Source organism: Arachis ipaensis, chromosome B3 (genome assembly GCF_059453495.1).
Source record: "Arachis ipaensis isolate K30076 ecotype BB chromosome B3, ASM5945349v1, whole genome shotgun sequence".
Classification (NCBI taxonomy): domain Eukaryota; kingdom Viridiplantae; phylum Streptophyta; class Magnoliopsida; order Fabales; family Fabaceae; genus Arachis; species Arachis ipaensis.
In genome coordinates, this window is record NC_142438.1 from 7,492,864 (window position 1) to 7,518,384 (window position 25,521).

The 25,521-nt window shown below is 31.0% G+C and overlaps 1 protein-coding gene and 1 long non-coding RNA gene across 2 annotated transcripts; one reads left to right on the forward strand and one right to left on the reverse strand.

Annotated features, from left to right (window-relative positions):
* The first annotated feature begins 2 nt into the window (after positions 1 to 2).
* LOC107628867 (S-adenosyl-methionine 4-1-methyl-2-pyrrolidinyl-3-oxobutanic acid methyltransferase-like) lies at positions 3 to 16,775 on the forward strand. The gene is made up of 5 exons (XM_088510069.1): positions 3 to 92; positions 950 to 1,034; positions 2,733 to 3,137; positions 3,484 to 3,723; positions 16,192 to 16,775. Exons 2-5 carry the CDS (start codon positions 957 to 959, stop codon positions 16,561 to 16,563), a joined length of 1,095 nt encoding a protein of 364 aa, XP_088366195.1. The 5' UTR covers positions 3 to 92; positions 950 to 956; the 3' UTR covers positions 16,564 to 16,775.
* On the reverse strand, positions 12,531 to 14,795 carry LOC148569726 (uncharacterized). Its single transcript, XR_015907688.1, has 4 exons — positions 14,619 to 14,795; positions 14,473 to 14,527; positions 14,256 to 14,384; positions 12,531 to 12,875 (listed from the first exon to the last, which is right to left on the reverse strand). It is a non-coding gene; the product is annotated as an uncharacterized LOC148569726 (long non-coding RNA).
* Positions 16,776 to 25,521: the final 8,746 nt, after the last annotated feature.

Below are 25,521 nucleotides of genomic sequence, written 5' to 3' on the forward strand. Positions count from 1 at the left end.
TCATCAGATCACAATTTATAACACAAGCAAAGCAGTGCACAAGTGAGCAGCTTAATATTTACATTGGATCATTTCTATTTTTCTTTATTCAGGTGCTTTCCTCCTTCTTCCTTTTTCTTTTCTTTTTTTTTTTTTCTTTTGATTTATCTTTTCTTTTCCCTTTTTTTTTTTATTTTTTCTCTTATTCTTTCACAAATCTTTCATTTTTTTTAGACATAAAAAGAATATTATTCTAGTTCAAATGTTATGTTTATTATCGATATATATTTATAGGATAAAAGTATAACAGATAAAACTTAAAAGACGTAATTTTTTTAAAATTTATGATTAATTTACTTGTGTGTTAATGTAGGATGAGACAAAATAACAGATAGTACGAAAATCTATCGTCCCATTATCATTTTTACTTTATCTATTTCAGTGTTTTTTTTATTATTTTATCTTAATAATAATAATAATAATAATAATAATAATAATAATAATAATAATAATAAAGTGATTTTTTAGAGATCGTACTATTAAATTGTTTGTAACAATATTTTTGTTTCTTTTATCATATTTCATATAAAATCTTACATTTTGTAACGGTTTATATAAAATAAAAGGAAAAGTATGAGGAGCCAATGAAATATTTGTACAATATATACAATAGAAGTTTATGCAGTATTAGAGATATAATTATTAGTGTTACCTTTTTTCCATCAGCTAAAATTTTTAGGATGAGTGGTATCATGACATGGTATTAAAGCATTAGATCCAAAAGGTCAAGAGTTCGATTCACCATTGTCACTCTAGCGGAATCCTAAATAAAAACAGAATCCGAATATAATCATTTTTCATTTATTATATTTAGATAGATAATATATTAACTTGTGTTTCATTTAATTGTGTAAATTCACTAAATTGTCCTTTATTTGATCACATTATTAATTATTCCATAACATCGAAGAAGAGGAATGGATAGACAGCAAGTAGTCCTCCACATGAACCCTGGCATGGGAGACAATAGCTATGCTAATAACTCTATCATTCAGGTACAAAACATAATAATAATAATTGGATGATATCTTATTTTAATCTATTATATATCTCTAATTTTATAAGTAAAATATGTCACTTATCACTTTTTTTTTATTGTAATTAGAATCAAATTCTTCCCTTTAAAATTAAGAAATTCTTTTCTTCTCTTTACTAATTTTACAACTAAAATGTGCTATATGTCATTCTCTCATTGTAATTGAAATTAAATTTTTTTCTCAAAAATTAAAGAATTTTTTTCCCTCCTTACTAATTTTACAACCACAATGTCCACATGTCACTCTCTCATTACAATTGAAATCAAATATTTCCCTCCAAAATTAAAGAGTTCTCCCCTCCTCCCTCTTGCTTTCTCTATTTCTTTAATTCCTTCAATCACTCTATCTATTTTATATATCATTATCAATATCAATGACTAATTACTAATTTGATAATCAAAATGTGCAACATGACATTCCTTAATTACAATAAAATTAAAATTAAAATATTAAAATTGAAATTGAAATATACCTATATTATGTATCATATATTACTATCTAATTTAATAACAAATGTGTCACATGACACACTCTTATTAAAATTGAAAAAAAATATTTTTTTTTCAAAAGTAATAAATTTCTCTCCTAAATTCTCTCATCTATCTCTCTCCATTTTTCTATATCTCTCTACTATTTTTACTCATATATAATTTATATTTTATATTAGTAATTTGACAAATCAAAATATGTCATCTGATTTTTTTTTACAGTTAAAATAAATTTTTTTCTTCCAAAATTAACAAATTCTCACTCTCATTCTTCATCTTTATCTTTCTCTCTCTTTTCTCTAATCTCTATTTTTTCTATATTTCTCTACAGAAAACAAAATTAACAAAATAATATAATTTAAATAAAAAAATTATTATTATTGTTATTGTATACAGAGTTTTTTATTTTTTTTATTTAGTTTTAAATTTTTACCGCTTATCTTTCTAATCTATATTTTTATTTCTCTTCTTTCAAATATTTATTACATATAATTTAGAGAGAATACTAATGTTATAATTAAAAGTTAGAATCAAGATTCAATTGTTTTAAAAAAAAATAATTTTGAGTTAATTTTATAACTATTAGTATAATTATTTTATGCTAATATCTAATTATATTTTTAATTACATAGAGAGAAAAATATTATTTTTAAATAGAAATATAAAAATTAATTATTTTTATTTGTGCAACAGAAGTTAACACCTAATTAAATGTAAAAATATACATGTCAAATTGTTTAAATTTTAAATAACGAATGTTAAAATTAATTATTAATAAAAAATTAGACTTTTTCATATAAAAATAATAACTAAAAATCTCATTATTTGATTTTTTATCTACAAATATCTTGGTCTTCTTAGTTAGAGACTTTTGTCAACTTACAATTTTTTTTTTTGTAAAAATAATTTGATTTTATAAATCTTTTGTGTTATATATAATTTATACTATCATCATAACAAAGTAGACTATAATTTTAAAAAATTCATATTCCTGTAATGTTATTACAAATAAAAATACTAGTTACTAACTATATTTAAGTAAACCATAATAGGATCAATTTATGATTAAAGGAATTTTGCTTTTGCCGATTCACGAGTGACGATAATGAAATTAATTAACATTATTAAGTTCTATATGACACTAATATATATTAATGTATTTTGACAGAACAAGGTGATGAGGAAGGCAAAACCCATAGTAGAAGAGAGTATCGTGAGGTTATATACTATTATTCCTATTCGCTGCTTTAAAGTGGCTGATTTAGGTTGTTCTTCAGGACCAAATGCTCTTCAATTGGTATCTAATGTCATCGACATTGTTGATTGCTCAAGTTCTAACTTGAATCTCAAACCACCGGTGTTTCAATTCTTCTTGAATGATCTATTTGGGAATGATTTCAATAGCATCTTTAAATCACTTCCACAATTCTTGGAAAGCCTAGAAGAAAATAAGGGACACAAATTTGATCCATGTTTTATTAATGCCACTCCAGGGACATTCTACAGAAGGCTATTTCCCAATGATTCCTTGCACTTCGTTCATTCTTCTTTTAGTCTTCATTGGCTTTCTCAGGTGAAAAACCACATCACCCACAAATTGAAGTCTTTATTGAATAAATAATCATTTTGGTCTCTAAAATATTTTGATTTTACAAAAAAATTAATTTTAACTTTTATTTTTGACAAAATATACTCCTAAATATCGATTCTGTTCGACAAAATAGCTTAAATGTCTAAAATGATATGTTAATGATTAATTTATTTTATCAAACGAAACTGATATTTAGAAATTTCTTCAATCAAAAATAAAAATTTGAATTTATTTTGTCAAAATTAAAGTTTTTCAAGTGTTAAAATAGTTATCTATTCTCAGTGATTTTACTCCCATTGTATGCTTTATTTTTGTTTTCAATATATAGGCTCCAAAAGAGTTGGTTAATAAGAAAAATATACATTTAACAAGTACAAGTCCTCCAGCAATGCACAGAGCATATCGTGAACAATTCCAGAAAGACTTCAAAGTATTTCTGAAATTACGTTCACAAGAAGTGGTGGGTGGAGGTGGAATGGTTCTCACTTTATTCGGAAGGGACAAAACTTGTGATATCAGAACTGCTTGGACCATAATTGGCACAATACTCAATGACATGGTCTTAGAGGTACACACTCAAGTATATTATATAAACTCTTTTTTTCTTTGTATTTTCTTGTTTTGCTAAAATTTAATGTCTGAGATCAGGCCCGAAAAAATTGAGAGAAACCATTTAGAGTGTTTATAGATCGGATTGGTTTGGATTTAGGAGAGAATGAGAGTCCAATCAATTAAATTTTAATTGTTTTGGATTGGTTTGAATTTATGATTTTTGGTAAATAAACCCGAACCAATACGAACTGATTAAACTCAGATAAGATCGATTCGGATAATTAGATACCCAATTAAAAATAAAATTCAAACAATTTTGATGAGAATTATTTGACTTTCGCGATCCCAGAACTAATATCTGAACGAACTAAGGTCAAGTTTGATCAGGTCTACTCTGATTATGCTCTAGTACCCATTGGATCTAGGACCAATATAATCAAATCGGATCTGTTTTAGACTGATAATCAAATTATTTGTACCCGTAAACATCTCTAAATTTATTTTTCTATCAAACCTGCCATGATATTCCAGACATATTTAAAATTAAAAATTATCATGTGTATATGTTTCTTTTACCAAAATGTTATAAGTTAAGTTAGAACTTTCAACTTTGTTAAAGAAATTATTATTTACTATTACAAATTTACCAAATCTATTATATATCTCTAATTTTACAAACAAAATATGCCATATGTCACTTTCTCCTTATAATTGGAATAAAATTTTTTCCTCTAAAATTAAAGAATTTTCCTCTCCTTACTAATTTTACAACCAAAATATGTCACATGTCACTCTCTCATTGTAATTAAAATTAAATCTTTTCCTCCAAAATTTAAGAATTCTTCCTCCCTTCTTACTAATTTTACAACCAATCCCTTCTTACTAATTTTACAACCAAAATGTGCCATATGTCACTCTCTCATTGCAATTGAAATCAAATCTTTCCCTCCAAAATTAAAGAGTTCTCCTCTCCTCCCTCTTCCTTTCTCTATTTCTCTCATTCTTTTAACAACTCTATCTATTTTATATATCATTATCAATATCAATGACTAATTATTAATTTGACAATCAAAATATACAACATGACATTCTTTAATTGTATTAAAATTAAAATTAAAATATTAAAATTAAAATTGAAATATACCTATATTATGTATCATATATTACTATCTAATTTTATAATCAAATGTGTCACATGACACTCTCTTATTAAAACTGAGAGAAAATATTTTTGTCAAAATTAATAAACTCCCTTTCTAAATTCTCTCATCTACCTCTCTCCATTTTTCTATTTCTCTCTACTATTTTGTTACAAGTGAGAGAGAGAGAACCGTTAGAAATAAAGGGGAGCAACAGAAGGGGGGATCTAACAAACTTTCACATGGAAGGTGAGGAGTGACGAGCCAATATGAAGGAGCAGCAGTGGACTGAGAAGGACATGGAGATTGTGAGAACCTTCTTTCTGCATCTATCTTTCATTCTCTCTGTTATTCCCTTCTATTTGATTACACTGTGCTGATTCATCTCTTTTTTTTGCGCAGGTGAACTTGGAACCTCCTATTTTACCCAAATTTTATAAATATTTCTATTTTTCCCATTAATTCTATACCTTATACACTTCCACAGATTTATACCTAGCCTTAATTGTGTACTTCCATACAGTTATACGTTTGTTTCTTTTTGGTCTGGTAATAATTGGTGCTCTCGTTGAGTTATGGCAGAAAATACCCGATTACAATCGATGCAGGCGGCTATCACCAAATTGACTGAACAGGTTAATGGCCAACAAGAACAACTCACGGCGATGGCACAATCTCTGGTAGCGATTCAAGCCCACCTAGCCCCGAGAGTGGAGGAATCCCCAAAACCATATGCTCAGCCATCCGTCTTTGCTCCGCCTCGCCAGATGAAGGTGGACTTCCCACGCTTCTCCGACGGTGATGATGTGTTGCAGTGGATTTTTAGGGCTGAAAGATTCTTCAAAATTTATGATATTTCCGAGGACCAGAAACTCGACATAGTTGCAGTCAGCTTAGAAGGCAGAGCTCTGGCTTGGTTCCAAACTTGGGAGAAATTTGAACAGGTATATGACTGGCTTTCTCTGTCTACTGCTATTCAAATACAATTTGGACCATCGCAATTTGAGAATCCTCGCGAGGAATTGTTTAAGCTGAAACAATCTTTATCAGTCACAAAATACTTTGATGCTTTTAATGACCTAGCCGCTAGAGCGTATGGATTGGATGATACCCTGTTGTTATACTGTTTTATTGGTGGGTTAATCCCGGAGCTCAAAGGCGAGGTCAAGTCTCGCTCCCCCACATCTCTGTGGCATGCGATGTCATTGGCCAAACTGTTTGAGGAAAAATTTCTACCACAGCCCCAGCGTTGGCGGAACTCACTCTCGTCTCCCCCTTATTCGAAATCGCCGCTACCCTTTCCCCCAAACCTTCCCTCTCGCCCCCATCTATTGTCACCTCGCCACAAAATGCCCCTTTACTACCCACACCCACTAAGACAGGGACCTTGCGCAAATTAACCCCAACTGAGATTCAATTTCGACGGGAGAAGGGGGTGTGTTTTACATGCGATGAGAAGTACTTCCCTAGCCACAAATGTACAGCCAAACATTACTTTCTAATTCAGACATTGGAAGAAGTGCCATCTGATGAACCACTGTCAGAAGAAATTCATGAGATTAAGCAGCCAGAAGAGCCTTCTGAGGTAGTGGCAACATCGGAACCCTTGCGCTTGTCCTATAATGTGCTAACAGGGAGACCGACCAAGAGGTCTATTCGCTTCTCTGGGACTGTTCAGGGCAGAGAGGTCCGAATTTTGATGGATGGTGGTAGTTCGGATAATTTTATCCACCCCTCCTTAGCCCAGCGTTTGAATCTTCCCATTCACCAGGCTCCGCAATTTCAAGTTGAAGTTGGGAATGGCGACTTATTACAATGTGAAGGGGAAGTCCGACAGGTGCTTGTGATGATTCAAGGCCACACTCTGTTCATCACAGCTTTTGTCCTCCCAATAGCAACTGAGAAACTTGTTTTGGGTGATGTTTGGCTCGAGACTTTGGATACTCATTTGGTGAACTATAGGAAGAAATTCATTACTTTTATGGATGGTAACAAGCTTGTGACCTTGCAGGGTGAATTGGCTCACTTGCCTACTCAAGCTCAATTTAACAATCTCAAGCGTTTACATGATGCACAGGAGATTTTGGAATTATATACTCTCCAGTTGCACCCAACTCGGCACCTGTAAAGGTGCGACCTTACCGGTACCCATATAGTCAGAAGTTTGAAATTGAGAGAGTTGTGTGCGAAATGCTGGCCGAAGGGATTATACAACCAAGTACCAGTCCTTTCTCTTCTCCGGTCCTTCTTGTTAAGAAAAAGGATGGCTCTTGGCGATTTTGCACTGACTATCAAGCTTTAAATACTATGACCATTAAGGACTCTTTTCCTATGCCGACCGTGGATGAACTTCTGGATGAACTTTGCGGTGCCCAGTATTTTTTGAAATTGGACTTGTGGGCCGGGTATCATCAGGTTCGTGTTAAGCCAGAGGATCGTTGCAAGACTGCGTTTCGTACTCACCAAGGCTTGGATGAATGGTTAGTAATGCCGTTTGGCTTGACCAACACTCCAGCTACCTTCCAATGCCTCATGAGCTCGGTGTTTGTTGCCCTTCTTCGGAAATTCGTATTGGTTTTCTTCGATGACAAACTGGTATACAGTTCAGATTGGCCCTCTCATTTGGAACATTTGCGACAGGTGCTATCCATATTGAAAGAGAATGTTTTATTTGCCAAACTTTCTAAGTGCTCATTCGGGCAGACACAGGTTGATTATTTGGGCCATGTGGTATCACGGAAGGGTGTCCAGGTCGACGGTTAAAGGTGCAAGCTATTACTCAATGGCCGCTCCCTACATCACTTAAACAATTACGTGCTTTTCTTGGTTTGGCTAGCTATTACCGTCAATTCATCTGGAATTTTGCTATCCTTACGAGTCCTTTAACTGACCTCCTAAAGAAGGATGGTTTTCTCTGGTCTGATTGTGTCCAATGGCTTTTGTGAAATTAAAGAAGGGTCTCTCTCATGCTCTGGTACTGGCTTTACCTTATTTTTCTAGGCCTTTTGTTTTGTAAAATGATGCATCTGGAACCGGAATTGGGGCTATTCTAAGCAAAGATGGTCACCCTATTGCTTATTTTTCCAAAAAGCTAGCACCAACGACACAGAAACAATCGGCATATGCACGAGAAATGCAAGCAATTCTTGCGGTAGTGACTAAGTTTTGACATTATTTACTAGGCCATAAGTTTGTCATCCGCACGGACCATAAAAGCTTGAAGGAACTCTAAATGCAAGTCATTCAGACACCAGAATAGCAAACCTGGTTGGCCAAACTACTCAGTTATGATTTCTCCATAGAATACAAGCAGGGGTGCGAGAATAAAGCAGCAGACGGATTGTCCAGATCATTCTGGCAGCTCTCCACATCTTCTTGGGCATTACTACCGCTCTTAAAGGATGAGCATCAACGGTTTTGGCCAGAAATTGAATTTTCTGAGGGTGAAATGAATTCTGGTAAGCTGCAGAATCGTGGTGGGTTTTGGTACTGGACTGACCGATTAGTAATTCCAATTTCTTCATCTCTGGTACAACACCTGTTACGAGAATTTCATGATTCAATTGTGGGTGGCCATGGCGGCGTGCAAAAGACATTATCTAGATTATCCGCCCAATTTTATTGTAAGAACATGGCGCAATCAGTGAAGGACTACATCAAATCCTGCTCCATTTGCCAACAGGCCAAATACAGCACCCAACCTCCGGCCAGTTTGTTGGAACCTCTCCCTATTCCGACACATATTTGGCAAGACCTTTCGATGGACTTCATCACCGGTTTACCCCCAGCCCACGGTTGCTCTGTCATATTGGTGGTGGTAGACCGTTTATCGAAATTCGCTCATTTCATACCGCTCCCGGCTAATTTCACAGCATCAAAAGTGGCAGAGGTCTTTCTTTGAGATGTGGTGAGTGTCCATTGTTTGCCACAATCCATTGTCTCTGATCGGGACAAAGTCTTCATGAGCAAGTTCTGGGAGCAGTGCTGCAAGGGCCAAAGTATACGCTTGGCTAGAAGCTCGACGTACCACCCGGAATCTGATGGCCAAACTTAGGTGCTAAATCGTTGCCTGGAGATGTATCTGCGGTGCTATACTCAAGAGAACCCGAAGGACTGGTATAACCTTGTACCGTGGGCGGCTTTTAGCTATAACACTTCCTTTCACTCCTCTATCGGCATGTCACCATACAAAGCAGTGTTTGACAAGGACCCTCCTCCTTTATTGCGATATGAACCCCACCCGAAGGATCCCCCAGCTCTACAAGAACAACTACTCCTACGAGACTCGGTGTTAGCTTCCTTAAAACTGAACTTACAGAAGGCCCAAACCAGGATGAAGAACCAGGCAGATAGCAAACACAGAGAATTAGAATTTCAGGTGGGTGATTTTGTATACGTCAAGCTACAGCCTTATCGCCAGCGATCCGTGGCCCTGAGGCGAAACCAGAAATTATCCATGCGTTATTTTGGTCCTTTTCCCGTTATTGCTCGAATTGGTAAGGTAGCCTACAAGCTAGAACTCCCCAATATAGCCCGAATCCACCCTGTCTTCCACATATCTCTGCTCAAAAAGTGTGAAGGGGTCCCATCATCAGCTACCATCCCTTCTCCGTTGTTAGTAGATGAGAAGGGTTATCAATTACAACCTCAGACAACTTTGGGACATCGAATGATAAAAAAGGATGGCAAGTGGATTGAAGAAGTTCTCATTCAGTGGCAAAATACCTCAGGAGAGGAGGCAACGTGGGAACCCTATGAAGAAATGAAGACACAATATCATAGTTTTGACCTTGAGGACAAGGTCCATTTCAATAGAGGGGGTAATGTTACAAGTGAGAGAGAGAGAACCGTTAGAAATAAAGGGGAGCAACAGAAGGGGGATCTAACAAACTTTCACATGGAAGGTGAGGAGTGAGGAGCTAATATGAAGGAGCAGCAGCAGACTGAGAAGGACATGGAGATTGTGAGAACCTTCTTTCTGCATCTATCTTTCATTCTCTCTGTTATTCCCTTCTATTTGATTACACTGTGCTGATTCATCCCTTTTTTGCGCAGGTAAACTTGGAACCTCCTATTTTACCCAAATTTTGTAAACATGTCCATTTTTTTCCATTAATTCTATACCTTATACACTTCCACTGATTTATACTTAGCCTTAGTTGTGTACTTCCATATAGCTATACGTTTGTTCCTTTTTGGTCTGGTAACATATTTTTACTCATATATAATTTATATTTTATATTAATAATTTGACAAATAAAAATATGTCATTCGATATTTTTTTACAATTAAAATAAAATATTTTTCTTTCAAAATTAACAAAATCTCACTTTCACTCTCATTCTCATCTTTATCTTTCTCTCTCTTTTCTCTCATTCTCTAATTTTTCTATCTTTCTCTTCTACAGAAAAGAAAATTAACAAAATAATATAATTTAAATACAAAATATTATTATTACTGTTATTATATACATAGTTTTTTAGTTTTTTATTTAGTTTTAAATTTTCACCGTTTATCTTTCTAATCTATATTTTTATTTCTCTTCTTTCAAATATTTATTACATATAATTTGGAGATAATACTAATGTTATAATTAAAAGTTAGAATCAAGATTCAATTATTTTTAAAAAATTAATTTTGAGTTAATTTTATAACTATCAGTATAATTTTTTTATGCTAATATCTAATTATATTTTTATATACATAGAGAGAAAAAATATTATTTTTAAATAGCAAGTACAAAAATTAATTATTTCTATTCGTACAACAGACTTAACAATTAACACCTAATTGGCTAATTAAATGTAAAAGTATACACGTTAAATTATTTTAAATTTTAGATAACGAATGTTAAAATTAATTATTAATAAAAAATTAGACTTTTTTATATAAAAATAATAACTAAAAATTTTATTATTTAATTTTTTATTTACAGATGCCTTGATCTTTTTAGCCAAAATCTTTTGTCAACGACTTTTTTTTTTATAAAAGTAGTTTGATTTTATAAATTTTTTGTGTCATGTATAATTTATATACTATCAGAACAAAGTAGACTATAATTTTAAAAAATTTATATTCCCATAATGTTATTACGGACAAAAATACTAGTTTATTTAATAAATATATGAAAAAATGTAGTTGTATCTTATTAGATCTTAGATTCATTTAAATTTTTAACTCAATTCAAATTTTTTAACGATAAAGTCTGGCTGATTTCCTTTTCAATTATGTCTACAGTATATAGTATAATATACTACCAATAAAAATTGCACATATTTTTTCTTTCAAATTCTTTTTACTTTTTAAAATGCGTAGGGATCTTTTAGGTTTTTTACTTAAATAAAATAAACCAATACCAAACTTACTAGATTCCCCTAAATCAAATTTTGAAACGTAAATATCCTCTTTTTACTCTTTTTACTGTTATATGAATTGTTATAGGGGCATAAGAATTATATAATATGTTAACCATGTCACTCAGGAACGATTTATGCATGAATAACCTAGGAGAAGAAGGAGTAAATCGTTGCAGGGCACACAGGGTTATAGGTAACTTATAGGTAACGCATAAATCGTCCCACCCTACAAAGATTCACGTGATTTTGAGCTAAAACACAAAGGTTTGGCACGATTAACTTGTTAAAGCAAATCCTCTCAAACCTGCCACTATTTATGTATAATAGGTTACTTTTATTTATAATATTTTAATTTAAATTATATCTATTTAAATTTTAACTTAAAAAATAAAAATATACTTTTTTATAATTTCAATTATTAATTTTATTAATAAGATTAAATTAAATTTAAAAAAAAAGAATACTAACAAATTATAATAAAAAGAGTTTTAAATTTTAATATATAAATTTAATTTTTCTTTAAAAAAATATCAAAAAGTATTAAAAAATATAATTTTAAATAATATAAATTCATGTTGTTTTGAGTAACATAAATTTAAGTTTTTATAAAACTTTTAGTATTCGTTGTTCATATGATTTTTTTTAATCATTTTTATTGATGCATAATTTTTATAGAATTCTTTTTGTCATTTTTTTATTTGACTTTGTATAAATTTTAATTATTTTTTTATAATTTTAATTATTAATTCCATTAAGAAACTAAATTAAATAAGAAAAAGAATACTGACAAATTATAATAAAAAGAGTACTAAATTTTAATACATAAATTTAAATTTTTTTTTAAAAAAAATCTAGAGGTGTTAAAAAATATAATTTTACATAATATAAATTTATATGTTTTTAAGAAACATAAATTTAAGTTTTTATAAAATTTTTAGTATTTGTTATTCATGTAATTTTTTTAATAATTTTTCTTGATGCATATTTTTTATAGATTGCTCATGTAAGGAAAAGTCTAGGGGCCAGCAACTTTTCCAAATTCTGGCCAGTATGTAACTAGCAAGGAAAAGTGAGTCATCGGATGAAATCTCACACCAATCTCACACCATTAAAATCATCATTGATGGCTATTTGATGGCTACAAATACCAAAAGTTGCTGTGTAACACCCTACCACACAAAGCTTTACGCTTAAGTCGTAAAACAGAGGTGATGTGGTATTACGACCTCTAAAATAAAATAAGTACATATAATAGCAGAAGAGTTATAATATGCTAGGAGCCTTGAAGAAAAGGGGGAAATAAAAATCGCACAATAAAGGCGCAACGCTCAAGGAACGAGTTAACTTACGTGCTAAGAAAACCATAACTATCAAACATAAGCTAACAGAAGTAGGAGTAGAATACCAAAGATACAAAATAACAAGCTCCTAACTCAGCCTGCGAAGTCAAGACTGGCCGGAGAATATTTACACATATATACATACATATCCAAAATCCAAAAGTACATATACACAATCCTGCCTCTCCATAAACCTCTAAGAGGATCAAAAAGAATAAGTCATGCGGAGAGAAAACTAAGTATATATATATACATCATAGCATAACAAAATATCCCAGTAACCACTCCGCTTCAAGAGTCCAGACGCCTAACGAGATGCCTCTCGACCTGCATCTGAAAAATAACAACATAGTATGGAATGAGAACCGGAGGTTCTCAGTATGGTAAAGGTGCCACACACATAATATATAAGGTCCTGGGAATGCCAGAGGCAATCCTAGAACACCGACACTCAGATTATAGAGCTTAAAGTATTAAACAGAAGCCATAAAGGGTGGTTCTCTAAAAATATTTAATCCTAACTTAACCTTAAATCTAAATCCCATACTGCCATTCCTCCATACCTCCAACTCCATCATGCATTTTCACAGACAACTAAACAGACAAAGGCAAACACAAGAAGGTTACAAGTACTGCAGATAACAAATATACATTTAGCATGGCAAGTACAGATAGGCACACCCAATTAGAGCACAAGCAAGTAATTCAAGTAATATGCATATGATGCATGCCTGTCCTATGGCTGATGAGGCTCATCTGTCGGTTATCCAGCCAACCCGACAAGTCTGAATTGTCCTTAGACTGTCCCCCGACGTGCATCCCCAAGAGTATATGCATAGATTTTTCTCAAATAATCAATATTGCTCAATGGGGGTAACATTCCCGGGAATTTATATAGTGCCCGGTCACACTTACGTCGTAGGGTCAACAGAGTATCGAGTTTTCAACCTGGTACACGTGGTGGCAAGCCACGGCACTTAATCCAGGGAATCTCGTATCTCAGATTATTCAAATTCATAAGCCATATAAATAATTCAATTATAATTCCTCAACATCCACATCATTCTCAATTGCATCTCATTCATCATCATACATTAAACATATTCAATCCTTATCCTTCATTATCACACCTCCCATTCCGTCCATAAATAGTTTCAATTCAAAACATAATTCATTCTTTTCTAAGAATCAAACTTCAAACTTAAAACATACTCACTTTCTTAATAACTCAAAATCAAACTATATAACATTTAAATCTAAATCTCTTTTAAATAATCATCTAAATAAAATCTCTAATTTTTTATAAAATTTCGGCAGCATCTCCTCTAATACTCGGACTTTGCCACCCTTTTCGGGTCCAAACCTGCTTTCTTTTCAATTCAACATACCCTTCCTCATCATCATAACAATCACCACAATAAATCTACTTCAAATCAACAATTAAACTCATATAATATTCAAATCCAACAACCAAAATTCAACTAAGAATCATAGTTCACAAATCCTAAGCTTTTAACACAAATACCTCAAATCAATAATTCACCAAATCGTTAGTTAATAACTAATTATCCAATAAACTTCAACCAAATATATGTATTCATCGACAAATTACTAAACATTAAGCATACACCTGCATTCCAACTTATCCTATGGTCATCTAGCCTAAGTTTTCACAGAACATTATATATTAAATGCAAGAAACCTAAACCATACCTTGGCCGATTTCCACGTAACGACCAAAGCTATTTATTCAAAACCAAGACAACCCCTCAAAACTCAACTAATCCGCTTCCTCCAAGTTCCAGTATTCACAATTTCAAGCTCCAATTATTTATTTTCAACCTAATACACATTCATAATACATATATACCCAATTTAATACTCAAAGCTCAAATTAAATGAAAATAAAATAGAATTATCGTATCCTCACCTTACCCAAGCTTCACATAAGCAAGAGTGAACGTTTTTCTCAAGCTAATTGGATCCTAAAACATCAAAAATCAAAGAAATTCAATACCCCTTCTCAAAACTCGAAAATTGGGGGAAAAGAGTGGCTGAGAATATTTAAGGACTTACCTATAAAATTGTTCCGGTAGAAATGTAAAGCTCGACGCGGTGGACGCGTGGTCGCAAACGGTGCGGCGATCGGAGCTCGGATCGGGAAGTTACGGCGCCTTGAACTTGGAACGAGGGTTCGGACCCCTTTTTCTTCTCCTCCCTGGACGCAAGCTTTCAGCGTCACGTTGCTGAAATGAGGGAGATGCAATGCGTGGGTTCATTTAATAGGTCGGTTCGGTTGGACCGATGGTCCGATTTGGATCCGGTTCAACCGGTTCGGTCTATTCGGTCCAATCTTGGACCGATTTTCTCAAAATTAGTGTCAAAATTCTCATTTCGATGAGCTCTATCCTAATTTAATATAATATTCACATTTCTAATCCTCCTTATTAAAAACTAATTTATTGACTAATTATCTACTAATTTAACCGGGGTTTACATGCTGGCCCCTAACACTCCTCTTTTTTTTAATAATTTTTATTGATGCATATTTTTTATAATTTATATATTAAAAAATAATGGAAAAATTCTATAAAAAATATATATCGATAAAAATTATTAAAAAAAATTACATGAATAACAAATACTAAAAATTTTATAAAACTTAAATTTATGTTACTCAAAAACACATAAATTTATATTATGTAAAATTATATTTTTTAACACCCTTTGATATTTAAAAAAAAAAAACTTAAATTTATGTATTAAAATTTAGTACTCTTTTTATTATAATTTGTTAGTATTCTTTTTTTATTTAATTTTGTTTTTTTAATAGAATTAATAATTAAAAGTATAAATAAATAATTAAAATTTATACAAAAACCAAATAAAAAAATGACAAAAAAAATTCTATAAAAAATATGTATCAATAAAAATGATTAAAAAAAATTATATAAACAACGAATACTAAAAATTTCATAAAAACTTAAATTTATGTTACTTAAAGCAACATAAATTTATATTATGCAAAATTAATATTTTTTAACATCTTTTGACAATTTTTTTAAAGAAAAAACTTAAATTTATGTATTAAAATTTAATATTTTTTTTATTAAAATTTGTTAGTATTTTTTTAATTTAATTTAATCTTCTCAATGAAATTAATAATTGAAATTATAAAAAGTATATTTTTATTTTTTAAATTAAAATTTAAATAGATATAATTTAAATTAAACTATTATAATTAAAAATACCCTATTATACATAAATCGTGCCAGACTTGAGAGAGTTTGCTTTAACACATAAATTTTTATAGGGTGGGACGATTTATGCGTTACCTATAATTCTGTGTGCCCTGTAACGATTTACTCTCTATTCCCCTTGATCATCCATGTATAAATCGTTTCTGGGTGGCATGGTTAACATATTATATAATTCTCATGACCCTGGAACTATTTATATAATAGTAAAAAGAGGATATTCACGTTTTAAAATTTGATTTAGGGGAATCTAATAATTTTGGTATTGATTTATTTTATTTAAGTAAAAAACCCGATCTTTTATAACATTTAGGTTTGCATATAGTTATGTTTTATATATCTAGAATTCAAAATTTCACTATGTTGTAATAATGGTATTTAATTTGTTGTAGAATTTGATTGAGGCGACAAAATTTGAGTCCTTTAATTTACCATTGTATGACCCAACAATAGAGGAAGCTAAAGAAGTAATTGAGAAAGAAGGATCTTTCACTCTTCAAAGGCTAGAAGCTGTGATAATGGGTTGGGATGCCAACATAAACGAAGGTGTTGATGACAATAATAAACTTGATCTAAATATGAGGGCACACTTTATAACTAAACAACACAGAGCTGCTTTAGAACCTCTTTTGAAAGCACAATTTGGAGAAAATGTCATGGACAAATTATTTCTCAGATTTAAAACTAAGGTTGTCCAATTATTTATGGAGGTCGAAATATTAGAATTTCCTACTATCGTAATGTCGTTGATAAAGAATGTTTAAAAGAATGCAATAACATGTACTCTTTTTTCGTTCATTCTTATGTCTTCTTGAATTATGTAACAAAATAATTGTTCAGAAATATATACTATGTATTTCTTATTTGTCTTCTTGAATATCTAAAGAATGTTTGAAGGAATACAATAAATACATACTATGTATTTCTTATTTGTCTTCTTAAATAATATAACAAAATAAAACTACATCGAAAATTAATATATTTAAGACAATATATATTAAAAAAAAAGTTTATTTTAAGATAATTTATTTTAAACATATACAAAAAATTATTACAGATTCTATATCTTTTGTGAATAAAATTTCTAAATAATTTACAACGTGTAAAAAACTCTCACTTAATGAACTAATATTTATGATTGAATTAGACAGACTCAATTTTAATTTTAATATAATATTAGAATTTAATTGAATTTTTCATGCTTTTATGTTTCTGTTTTAGGGAAGAGTTCACATACAATGTGGAGAATTTTTCTCACAATCTAACCTCTCCCACTCACACAATGGCAGACTAGTAATTGATTTGCAACGAACTAACGTGTTAACTTTCCAGATTGGGCAATAAGGATAGGGTGGGAATCGAATACTTTCTTTCTTACCCTGTAATTCTCTTGAGTGTATATGGTACATTAAATATGGAGGAATTACTCAGTTCCGGAATTTTTTAACGTTCACTTTAGTATTTTAAATTTTAAAATATAGAAAAAAAAAATAAATAAGTCTCTGACTTTTTAAATTTTTGACAAATACATCCCTGACAAAATTTAAATACAAAAAAGTCCCTGATTTTAACAAATGAAAGACAATTTAGTTCTTCCGTCTATTTGCCTCTCATACACCAAACGGAACTGGCTGACGTGACTGAAACGGTGTCCAGGTATTCGTTACGGTGCCACGCTGAAAGGGGAATAAAGTTCGAAGGACAAATAAGTCCTTCACGTCATTTTGCAAATAAAGTTCGAAGGACAAATAAGTCCTTGAAAATTTAGTTCATTATACTTCTAGTATGCTTCTATTATGAGAATTTAGTTTATAAAATTATGCTTGTATTTTGAAATCTAGCTAACTTATTGTATTCTGCAATTTAAATTATTTGTATTAAAATTACAGAAATTGAGCTTGTTCTATTTCTACTTTATTTTCTTAAATTGCATTAGTTCAGTTTTCATCATACCAGTGGCATTAGTTAGCATAAGTTCATTTATGCATCAAGTTAGCATTAGTTCCTTTTGTGCATCATTCATGTATTAAGTTAGCATTAGTGCATTTGTGTATTACATTAGAACTAGTATTTTTATCCATAATAACATTACGAGAATAAATTTTTTTAAAAAATTATAGTTCACTTTGTTCTAACAGTATAAACTATGCATGGCACAAAAGATTTATAAAATCAAACTACTTTTACAAAAAAGTCGTAAGTTGACAAAAGTCTCTGGTTAAGAAGATCAAGATATCTGCAGATAAAAAATTAAATAATAAGATTTTTAGTTATTATTTTTATATGAAAAAGTCTAATTTTTTATTAATAATTAATTTTAATATTCGTTATCTAAAATTTAAAATAATTTAATGTGTATACTTTTACATTTAAAATATTTTAATTGTAAAAAAATATCGGATGATATATTTTGATTTGTCAAATTACTAATATAAAATATAATTATATATAGAGTAAAAATAGTAATATATGATAGTAGAGAGAAATAGAAAAATGGAGAGAGATAGATGAGAGAATTTAGGAAAGGAGTTTATTAATTTTGAAAAAAAAATTCTCTCAATTTTAATAAAAGTGTCATGTGACACATTTGATTATTAAATTAGATAGTAATATATGATACCTAATATAGGTATATTTCAATTAAATAGTAATATATGATACATATAGAAGCATAATGAACTAAATTTCTCAAGGACCTATTTGTCCTTCAAACTTTATTCTCCTTCCAACGTGGCATTGTAACGGACACCTGGACACCGTTTCAGCCACGTCAGCCAGTTTCGTTTGGTGTATGAGAGGCAAATAGACGGAATGACTAAATTGTCCTCCGTTTGTTAAAGTCAGGGACTTTTTTGTATTTAAATTTTGTCAGGAATGTATTTGTCAAAAATTTAAAAAGTCAAGGACCTATCTGTCTTTTTTCCTAAAATATATAAAATAGTATTCGATGTTTATGTTTGTTAGATAATATAATTTTTATCTGTTAGTCACTAATGCGACTGTTGACATTAACTCGCATACGTGATCATTAAGTATTCACGTGTACATTCTGTGTATATTCTGGACAAATCGATCCTTAAGATGAAGTATAAAATAATCCTTAAAAAATTTTAAAATAGTTCTTAAATAATTTTAAACTAGTCCTTTTGAATTATTTATATATAATTATTTTTAAATTAATAAATTTTAATTTTTAACATTTTTGGTTTATTTATCTTAAATTTAATTGTTTATATACAAATTTTTTTATGTATTTTTAAAATAAATTATAAATTAATTTTGAAAAAAATTTGTTTTCAAAAAAGAAAATTTTTAAAATAAATAAACCCATATTTATTTTTGACTATGCAAGATATTAATTTAATATAATTTATAGGTATCATATTCTATTATCATTATTTAACGATGAAGAAAAAAATGAATATTGTTATTTAAAGAGATAGGAGAACTTCCTTTTAACATAAAATTTTTCACATAAATAATTAAAAATATTTGTGCAAATGCTTATGAACGCAACATTTTAAAACTTACATGCAATGTGAACTAAGTCATCTATGAAGTCAAATTTGTAAGTGTTGGTCAACTACAAGATCAATGTAGATGATTTATAAAATCTCAATGTTAAGCTCCTCCTAATTTACAATATAATACTTGAAGAAGAAATATGTTGACAAATCCAAGTATTTTGTTCATGTTCTTTAAAAAGTTTGGAATTTAGTTGTTGTAATGTTGTACAAAATAGGCTGAGTTGTCACAAAAAAAAAAACTTAGTTAAAGCTGTTTGTGCTACCACAGTTAGCAATTAGGCCAAGAAAAAATGTACTTTTTCACTTGGAAATATTTTTCTAAGGTTATTTGGTGTTAATATTTTAGGAGATTAGGTATATAAATAATGACCTTCATAATTCAATAATCTATTAAATTTAGTTGTTATTATTAGGGTAAATTACACATATAAACCAAATGGAGCTCAAAATTACACAATTCTACCAAAAGAAAAAACGTTACAACTTACAAGGATCTACCAGAAGCACAATTTTATGTAATTTGAATCAATCTCATTCAAATTACTCATTCCAACACTAATTCGAATCAGACCAATTCGAATTACTAGAGATACACACAAATCGAATTGGTCAGATTTATGTAATTCGAAACAGCCTGAGTCGATTTATGCATGCATGTGAAGTCCCTACTAATTTGAAACAGCTTGTTTCGATTTACCCCCTGATTTTGTTCTTATATAATTGCTCTTACAAATTTTTAGAGCACTCTTAACATTTTTTAAGTCATTTTTTAAAATTATTTTTCATAGAATAAAATCTTTTTTGTGTTATAATTTAAATAAATTTATTAAAAAATTATTAAAAATTATATTTACTCAAATTTTAAATATAATACTCTTTTACATAATTAATAATTTAAAAATTAAAAAATTATTTTATTTCATGCGAAGCAATTAAAAAAAGACTAAATTTAAATGCAAATATTCAAGTATGTACTCAAATTTTAAATAAAATACTCTACATAATCAATAATAATTTAAAAATTTAAAAGAATTATCTTATTCCACACAAAACCATTTAAAAAGAAAAAAATAAGCTAACAAACTATTTAATTATGAGACTTTTTCATAATATTCATGAATTATCAAGAATGGGCGGAAGAGTATTGTATAGTGTAACACCCTCACTACCAGAATGTCACGCTTCTGGCTGCGCCACTCTAATAACAAGAAGTATTACGACTACTTTATATACTTAATATTAAAATAGCAGCCTGTTACTTGACACCGTATCGCTAATTTCTTTGAAAATTAGAAATAAATACTTCATCTTAAAAAAATAAATAGGCATAGATTCATATACAAGATTTTCTACATAATAGCTTATAATATAATATACATATAAAACACACAACTCCTATCCCTCTTACATAATTGTAATAACAAAGACGACGGAAGAAAAATAATCTAATTAATACAACATCATATAAACCAAAACGCAGTATAACTCTTCATAATACTCCTTCATCCGATTTCCTGAAAAGGTAAAGCTGTAGGGGGTAAGAACCTAACCACACGGTCTCACCACAAAGTTTCAGAATTGTCATAAGAAGATATTTAATAAGAAAACTGTTTTCAAGCTCAGTGTTATCATTGCCTTATGAATCTTTTAAAACCCAATAGCTAATCGTTCAAAACCTTTTCAAAGAAACGATGTTTAATCTTTCAGAAATCCAAAACCTTTCTTTTCTTATAAGAAAATCTTAATCAGAAACTAATCACGCCATCAATCAACACAATCATCAATTCAACACCAAAGCTCATTCTCAAAAGTAGCACACCAGGATAAACACAGGCAAAACAGACAAGAAAAGCACAGGTTTAGGTAGCATTTATAGTAAATAGTTTAGATAGCAGTTAAGAACAGTTTAACAATTAGGCAAGCCAAAATAAATTCAAACCCAAGCAAAGCATAAAAATGCATATGATGTATGCATGTCCTATGGCTAATGAGCTCATCTGTCGGTTATCCAGCCAACCCGACAAGTCCGAAAACCTTAAACTGTCCCTCGACGTGCATCCCCAAGAGTCTATGCATAGTTTTTTTTCTCAAGATCAATATTGCTCAATGGGGGTTAACATTCCCAAAAATTTATAAGTGCCCGGTTACTCTTACATCGTAGGGTCAACAGAGTATCGAGTTTCAACGTGGAACAAGTGGTGGCAAGCCACTGCGTCTACCCAGAAAAATTCGTGTCTCGGATAATTCAAATTCATAAGCCATATGAATAATTCATTCATCATTCATCAATATCTAAGTCATTCTCAATATCATCATCATTCGTCAATCCATATCCCATTTCCAAATTCATTCAAAAATCATATTTCAAAGTCAATCCTCATCATCCTTCTTTTCATTATATTAATCAACAATCCCAATCCAAAACATAATTCTTTCTTTTCTAAATAAATCAATCTTAAAACATATAATGTTTAAAAACTAAATCTTTTCAAATAATTACTTTAGGCGAAACTTCCAATTTTATAAAATTTCGACAGCATCTCCTCTAAAATTCGGACTCTGCTACCCTTTTTAGGTCCCATCCAAACATTTCTCAAACCCTTTCTCAACCATTTTCAAATCTCAATCATTTTTCAAAATTCAACCAGTTCTAATATTAAATTGTTTTCAAATCCAACCATTTTCAATAATAAATCTTTTTCAAAACTAAACCAGCTCAAATATTAAATTATTTATAAAATCAAACTAATTCAAAGTTAAACCGCTTCCAAAGTTAATTCATTTCCATATCTCGAATCATTTTCAAAGCTGATTCATTTATATTATTAAAATAACTTCAAAACCAAGAAAAACCACTTTTCCTAATAATTAACTAAATAACTTTTCAAACTAATTTCTTTTCAACAATCACACCACTCAAGCAATCAATCATTCAGTCCAGCAAATAACCTCATTTATAAGACAATCATAATCACTAGGGATGGCAATACCACCCGAACTCGCGGGTATCCACCCCGCCCCTACCCGCACTGGGGCGGGTTTTTAGCGGTGCGGGTTCTTGGGAGGGGCGGGGCAGGGTCGGGTTTAGGTAATACCCGCCCCGCTATATATATAACATATATAATTTTAATATATAATATGTATAATATATGTAAAATAATTAGTAAATGATTAATAATATTGTATCATATTTAAATTTTTACTTTAATTTATGTTATGTATATGATGATGGTTATATAAATTTTGAAATTTAATTTTATTTATTGAATTTTAATAATTATAGGGGTGGGTAGGGGCGGGGCGGGTACCCGCAGGGGCGGATTAGGATTCAACGTTTTACTACCCACGGGTAAAAGCGGAGCGGGTTTTATGCAGGTTGTTGTACGGCGGGGCGAGGTCGGGTAGAGCAAAAATCCGCCCCTACCCACCCCGTTGCCACCCCAAATAATCACAGACATATATTTCTCACATTAATATCTATTTATAACAACTCTATAATGATAAAATAAATTTTAAGAAAACCCCTACCTCAACAAGCCGAGACCCGAAAACCAAATGCGTCAAGGAAACCTTCCCTCTTAGCGCGTAATCCGCGACAGCCGCAACCACAACAACGTTAATCACGGCACATAAGAACTAAACTCAAACCTAAAGCATTAACGTTGCAAGGACCTTAGAAACATATAACAGAATAGCAACTATAGAGGTTTGGGATGAGGAACAGCTTACTGTACTTACAAATAAGCAAGAAAATAGAGCAGTGGCAGCTCCGGTGACAACGCAGCAGCTTGATGTCGTATGCCACAATCATAGAACTCAGCATGCCAGACCCAGAACTCGATCCTATGACACCAAAACCTCAGATCCTCAATAATTTAAAACAGAAAATACCAATTTCAAAGGTTTCGGAATGAGACGCTTACCTAGACAAGGAAGAACGACTGTACTGAATAGCGATACTCCGATGGTGGTTTCGGTGATCACGGCCACATTTTCGGTGACCCAAACAGCGGCGAAGCAGCTTCTGACAACGACAAAAGCTTCGGTGACGGCGACGGTTCTCCATGGTGGCTTTGCTCGACGGTGACTGAAACCAACACACAGAGACAATAAGGTTTCCGGAATCTCAAACAAAGGTAAACCAAACTCGAAAACCCTTACCAATGGAAGATCTCAGTGGCGGCAGCAGCGTTTCTCGGTGGCAGAGGCGCAGCGGTGGCTGAGCACGGGTCTCCCCTCTCTCTCTCTCTCTCTCTCTCTCTCTCTCTCTCTCTCTCTCTCTCTCTCTCTCTCTCTCTCTCTCTCTCTCTCTCTCTCTCTTCGCGAACGGCGACAACGGAACTGGAAGCTCTTGCGACGCAACAGCGCCGAGCCCAGTCATGGCGCCATCCCTTCCTCTTCTCCCCGTCGCTCCCCTTCTCCTCCTCTTGTGCGTGTCGACGACACGGCTACGATGGCGAGGCGTGGTGCAACAGCGGACGATGACGACGACACTGAGCACGGCGTGGCAGCGAGCGGGACACAGTCTTGAACAGCACGGCAGTGGTGTGGCGGCGGCTCCTCCCCGGCACTCTCTTCCTCCCTCTCAGATTAGCCCTTCCCCGTTTTCCTCTTTCTTTCCTTCGTTTCTTTCTTTGGTTTTTCTGAAACTGCTAAATGTTGGGTTTTGGGGAAGGTTGGGGAAAGAGGATCGCGAATTCTTTTTTGTGTGTGAGAGAGAAGAGTGTATCTCAAAATGGTATGAGAAGAGAGGTGCTTTACCTTGCTATGGTTAAGACAAATCGGACGTTTCGATTTGTGTTTTCGAAAATAAAAAAATTTTTAATATTGAAATCAGACCGTTCGATTTTTTTTTTAAATATAAATCGGACCCTCCGATTTATAGTTTATTTTTTCTTCAAATAAATCGGACCCTCCGATTTGTAGTTTATTTTTTTTAAACAAATCGGACCTTTCGATTTGAACAAATACCAATAAAAAAATACCATATCAAAGAAAAATACCTAATCTTCCAATAACAATGTATTACACATATATTTAATCAATGTAAAAAAAATTAGCCAAAGAGGATTGGTGGCGGAAATAGAAAGAAATAACAATAAAGAAAAGGTAATGTTAAAGTCAAAGTAGAGAATTAATATTCAAAATTTATATAAATATATAGAAGAAAACATAGTATACAATATTTATATTAGATATTTGTTTAGTTAAAATTTATATAAATATATAGAAGAAAATAATTTTGGTATCGGTCATTTTATTAAGGTAGAAAAATTAGGATTTTGTTTAGTTAGGGTTTGATTTGGGGATTAAAGTTTTGTGTATGAAATTTAGGATTTTGGATTAATCTGAAATCTAATTAAATCTCTAAAATTACTCTAAAATATTATTTATTGTATCAAAATACTAATTGATTTGAAATCAAATACTCTAATTGAAATTATAACATAATATAATTATTTTTTTATTTATAAAAATATTAGTATTAAATTTCGAAATCTTAATTATTTAAACCAAATCATATAAAATTCTTATTATTTTACATTTGCTAAACTTTATAATTTAAATATAGAAAATAATTCGATAATTGTAAAATCAGATAAAACCTTAAATTACTTTAAACTCAATTAATCAAAATTTGTTTTAATTATTTTTAATAAAATAATTTCTGAGATTAAAGTACTTAATGAATTAATAAATCAAAATTAGTTTTTAATAAGATTTTTTTGAAATTTTTGCATTTTACATATAGAATTCAAATTGATAACTTATCAATGTTTTGAAAAAATTTCGTAATTAAATATTTTGTTAGTTTTTTTTAATGCATGAAATAAAATATATTTTGTTTTATTTCAAATTATTAATTTTTTAAATAAATTTATTTAAATTATATCACAAAAAAATATTTTATTCCATGCAAAATAATTTTAAAAAATGGCCTAAAAGATGTTAGGAGTACTATCAAAATTTATAATGTCCTAATGACTTAGGTAAATACATGCATGTACTCAAATTTTAAATAAAATACTCTACATAGTCCATAATAATTTAAAAATTAAAAATATATATTTTTATCATTTACTTACCTAAGTCACTGGGACATTACAAATTTTTACAGTACTCCTAACATCTTTTATGCCATTTTTTTAATTGCTTTGCATGGAATAAAATATTTTTTAATTTTTAAATTATTAT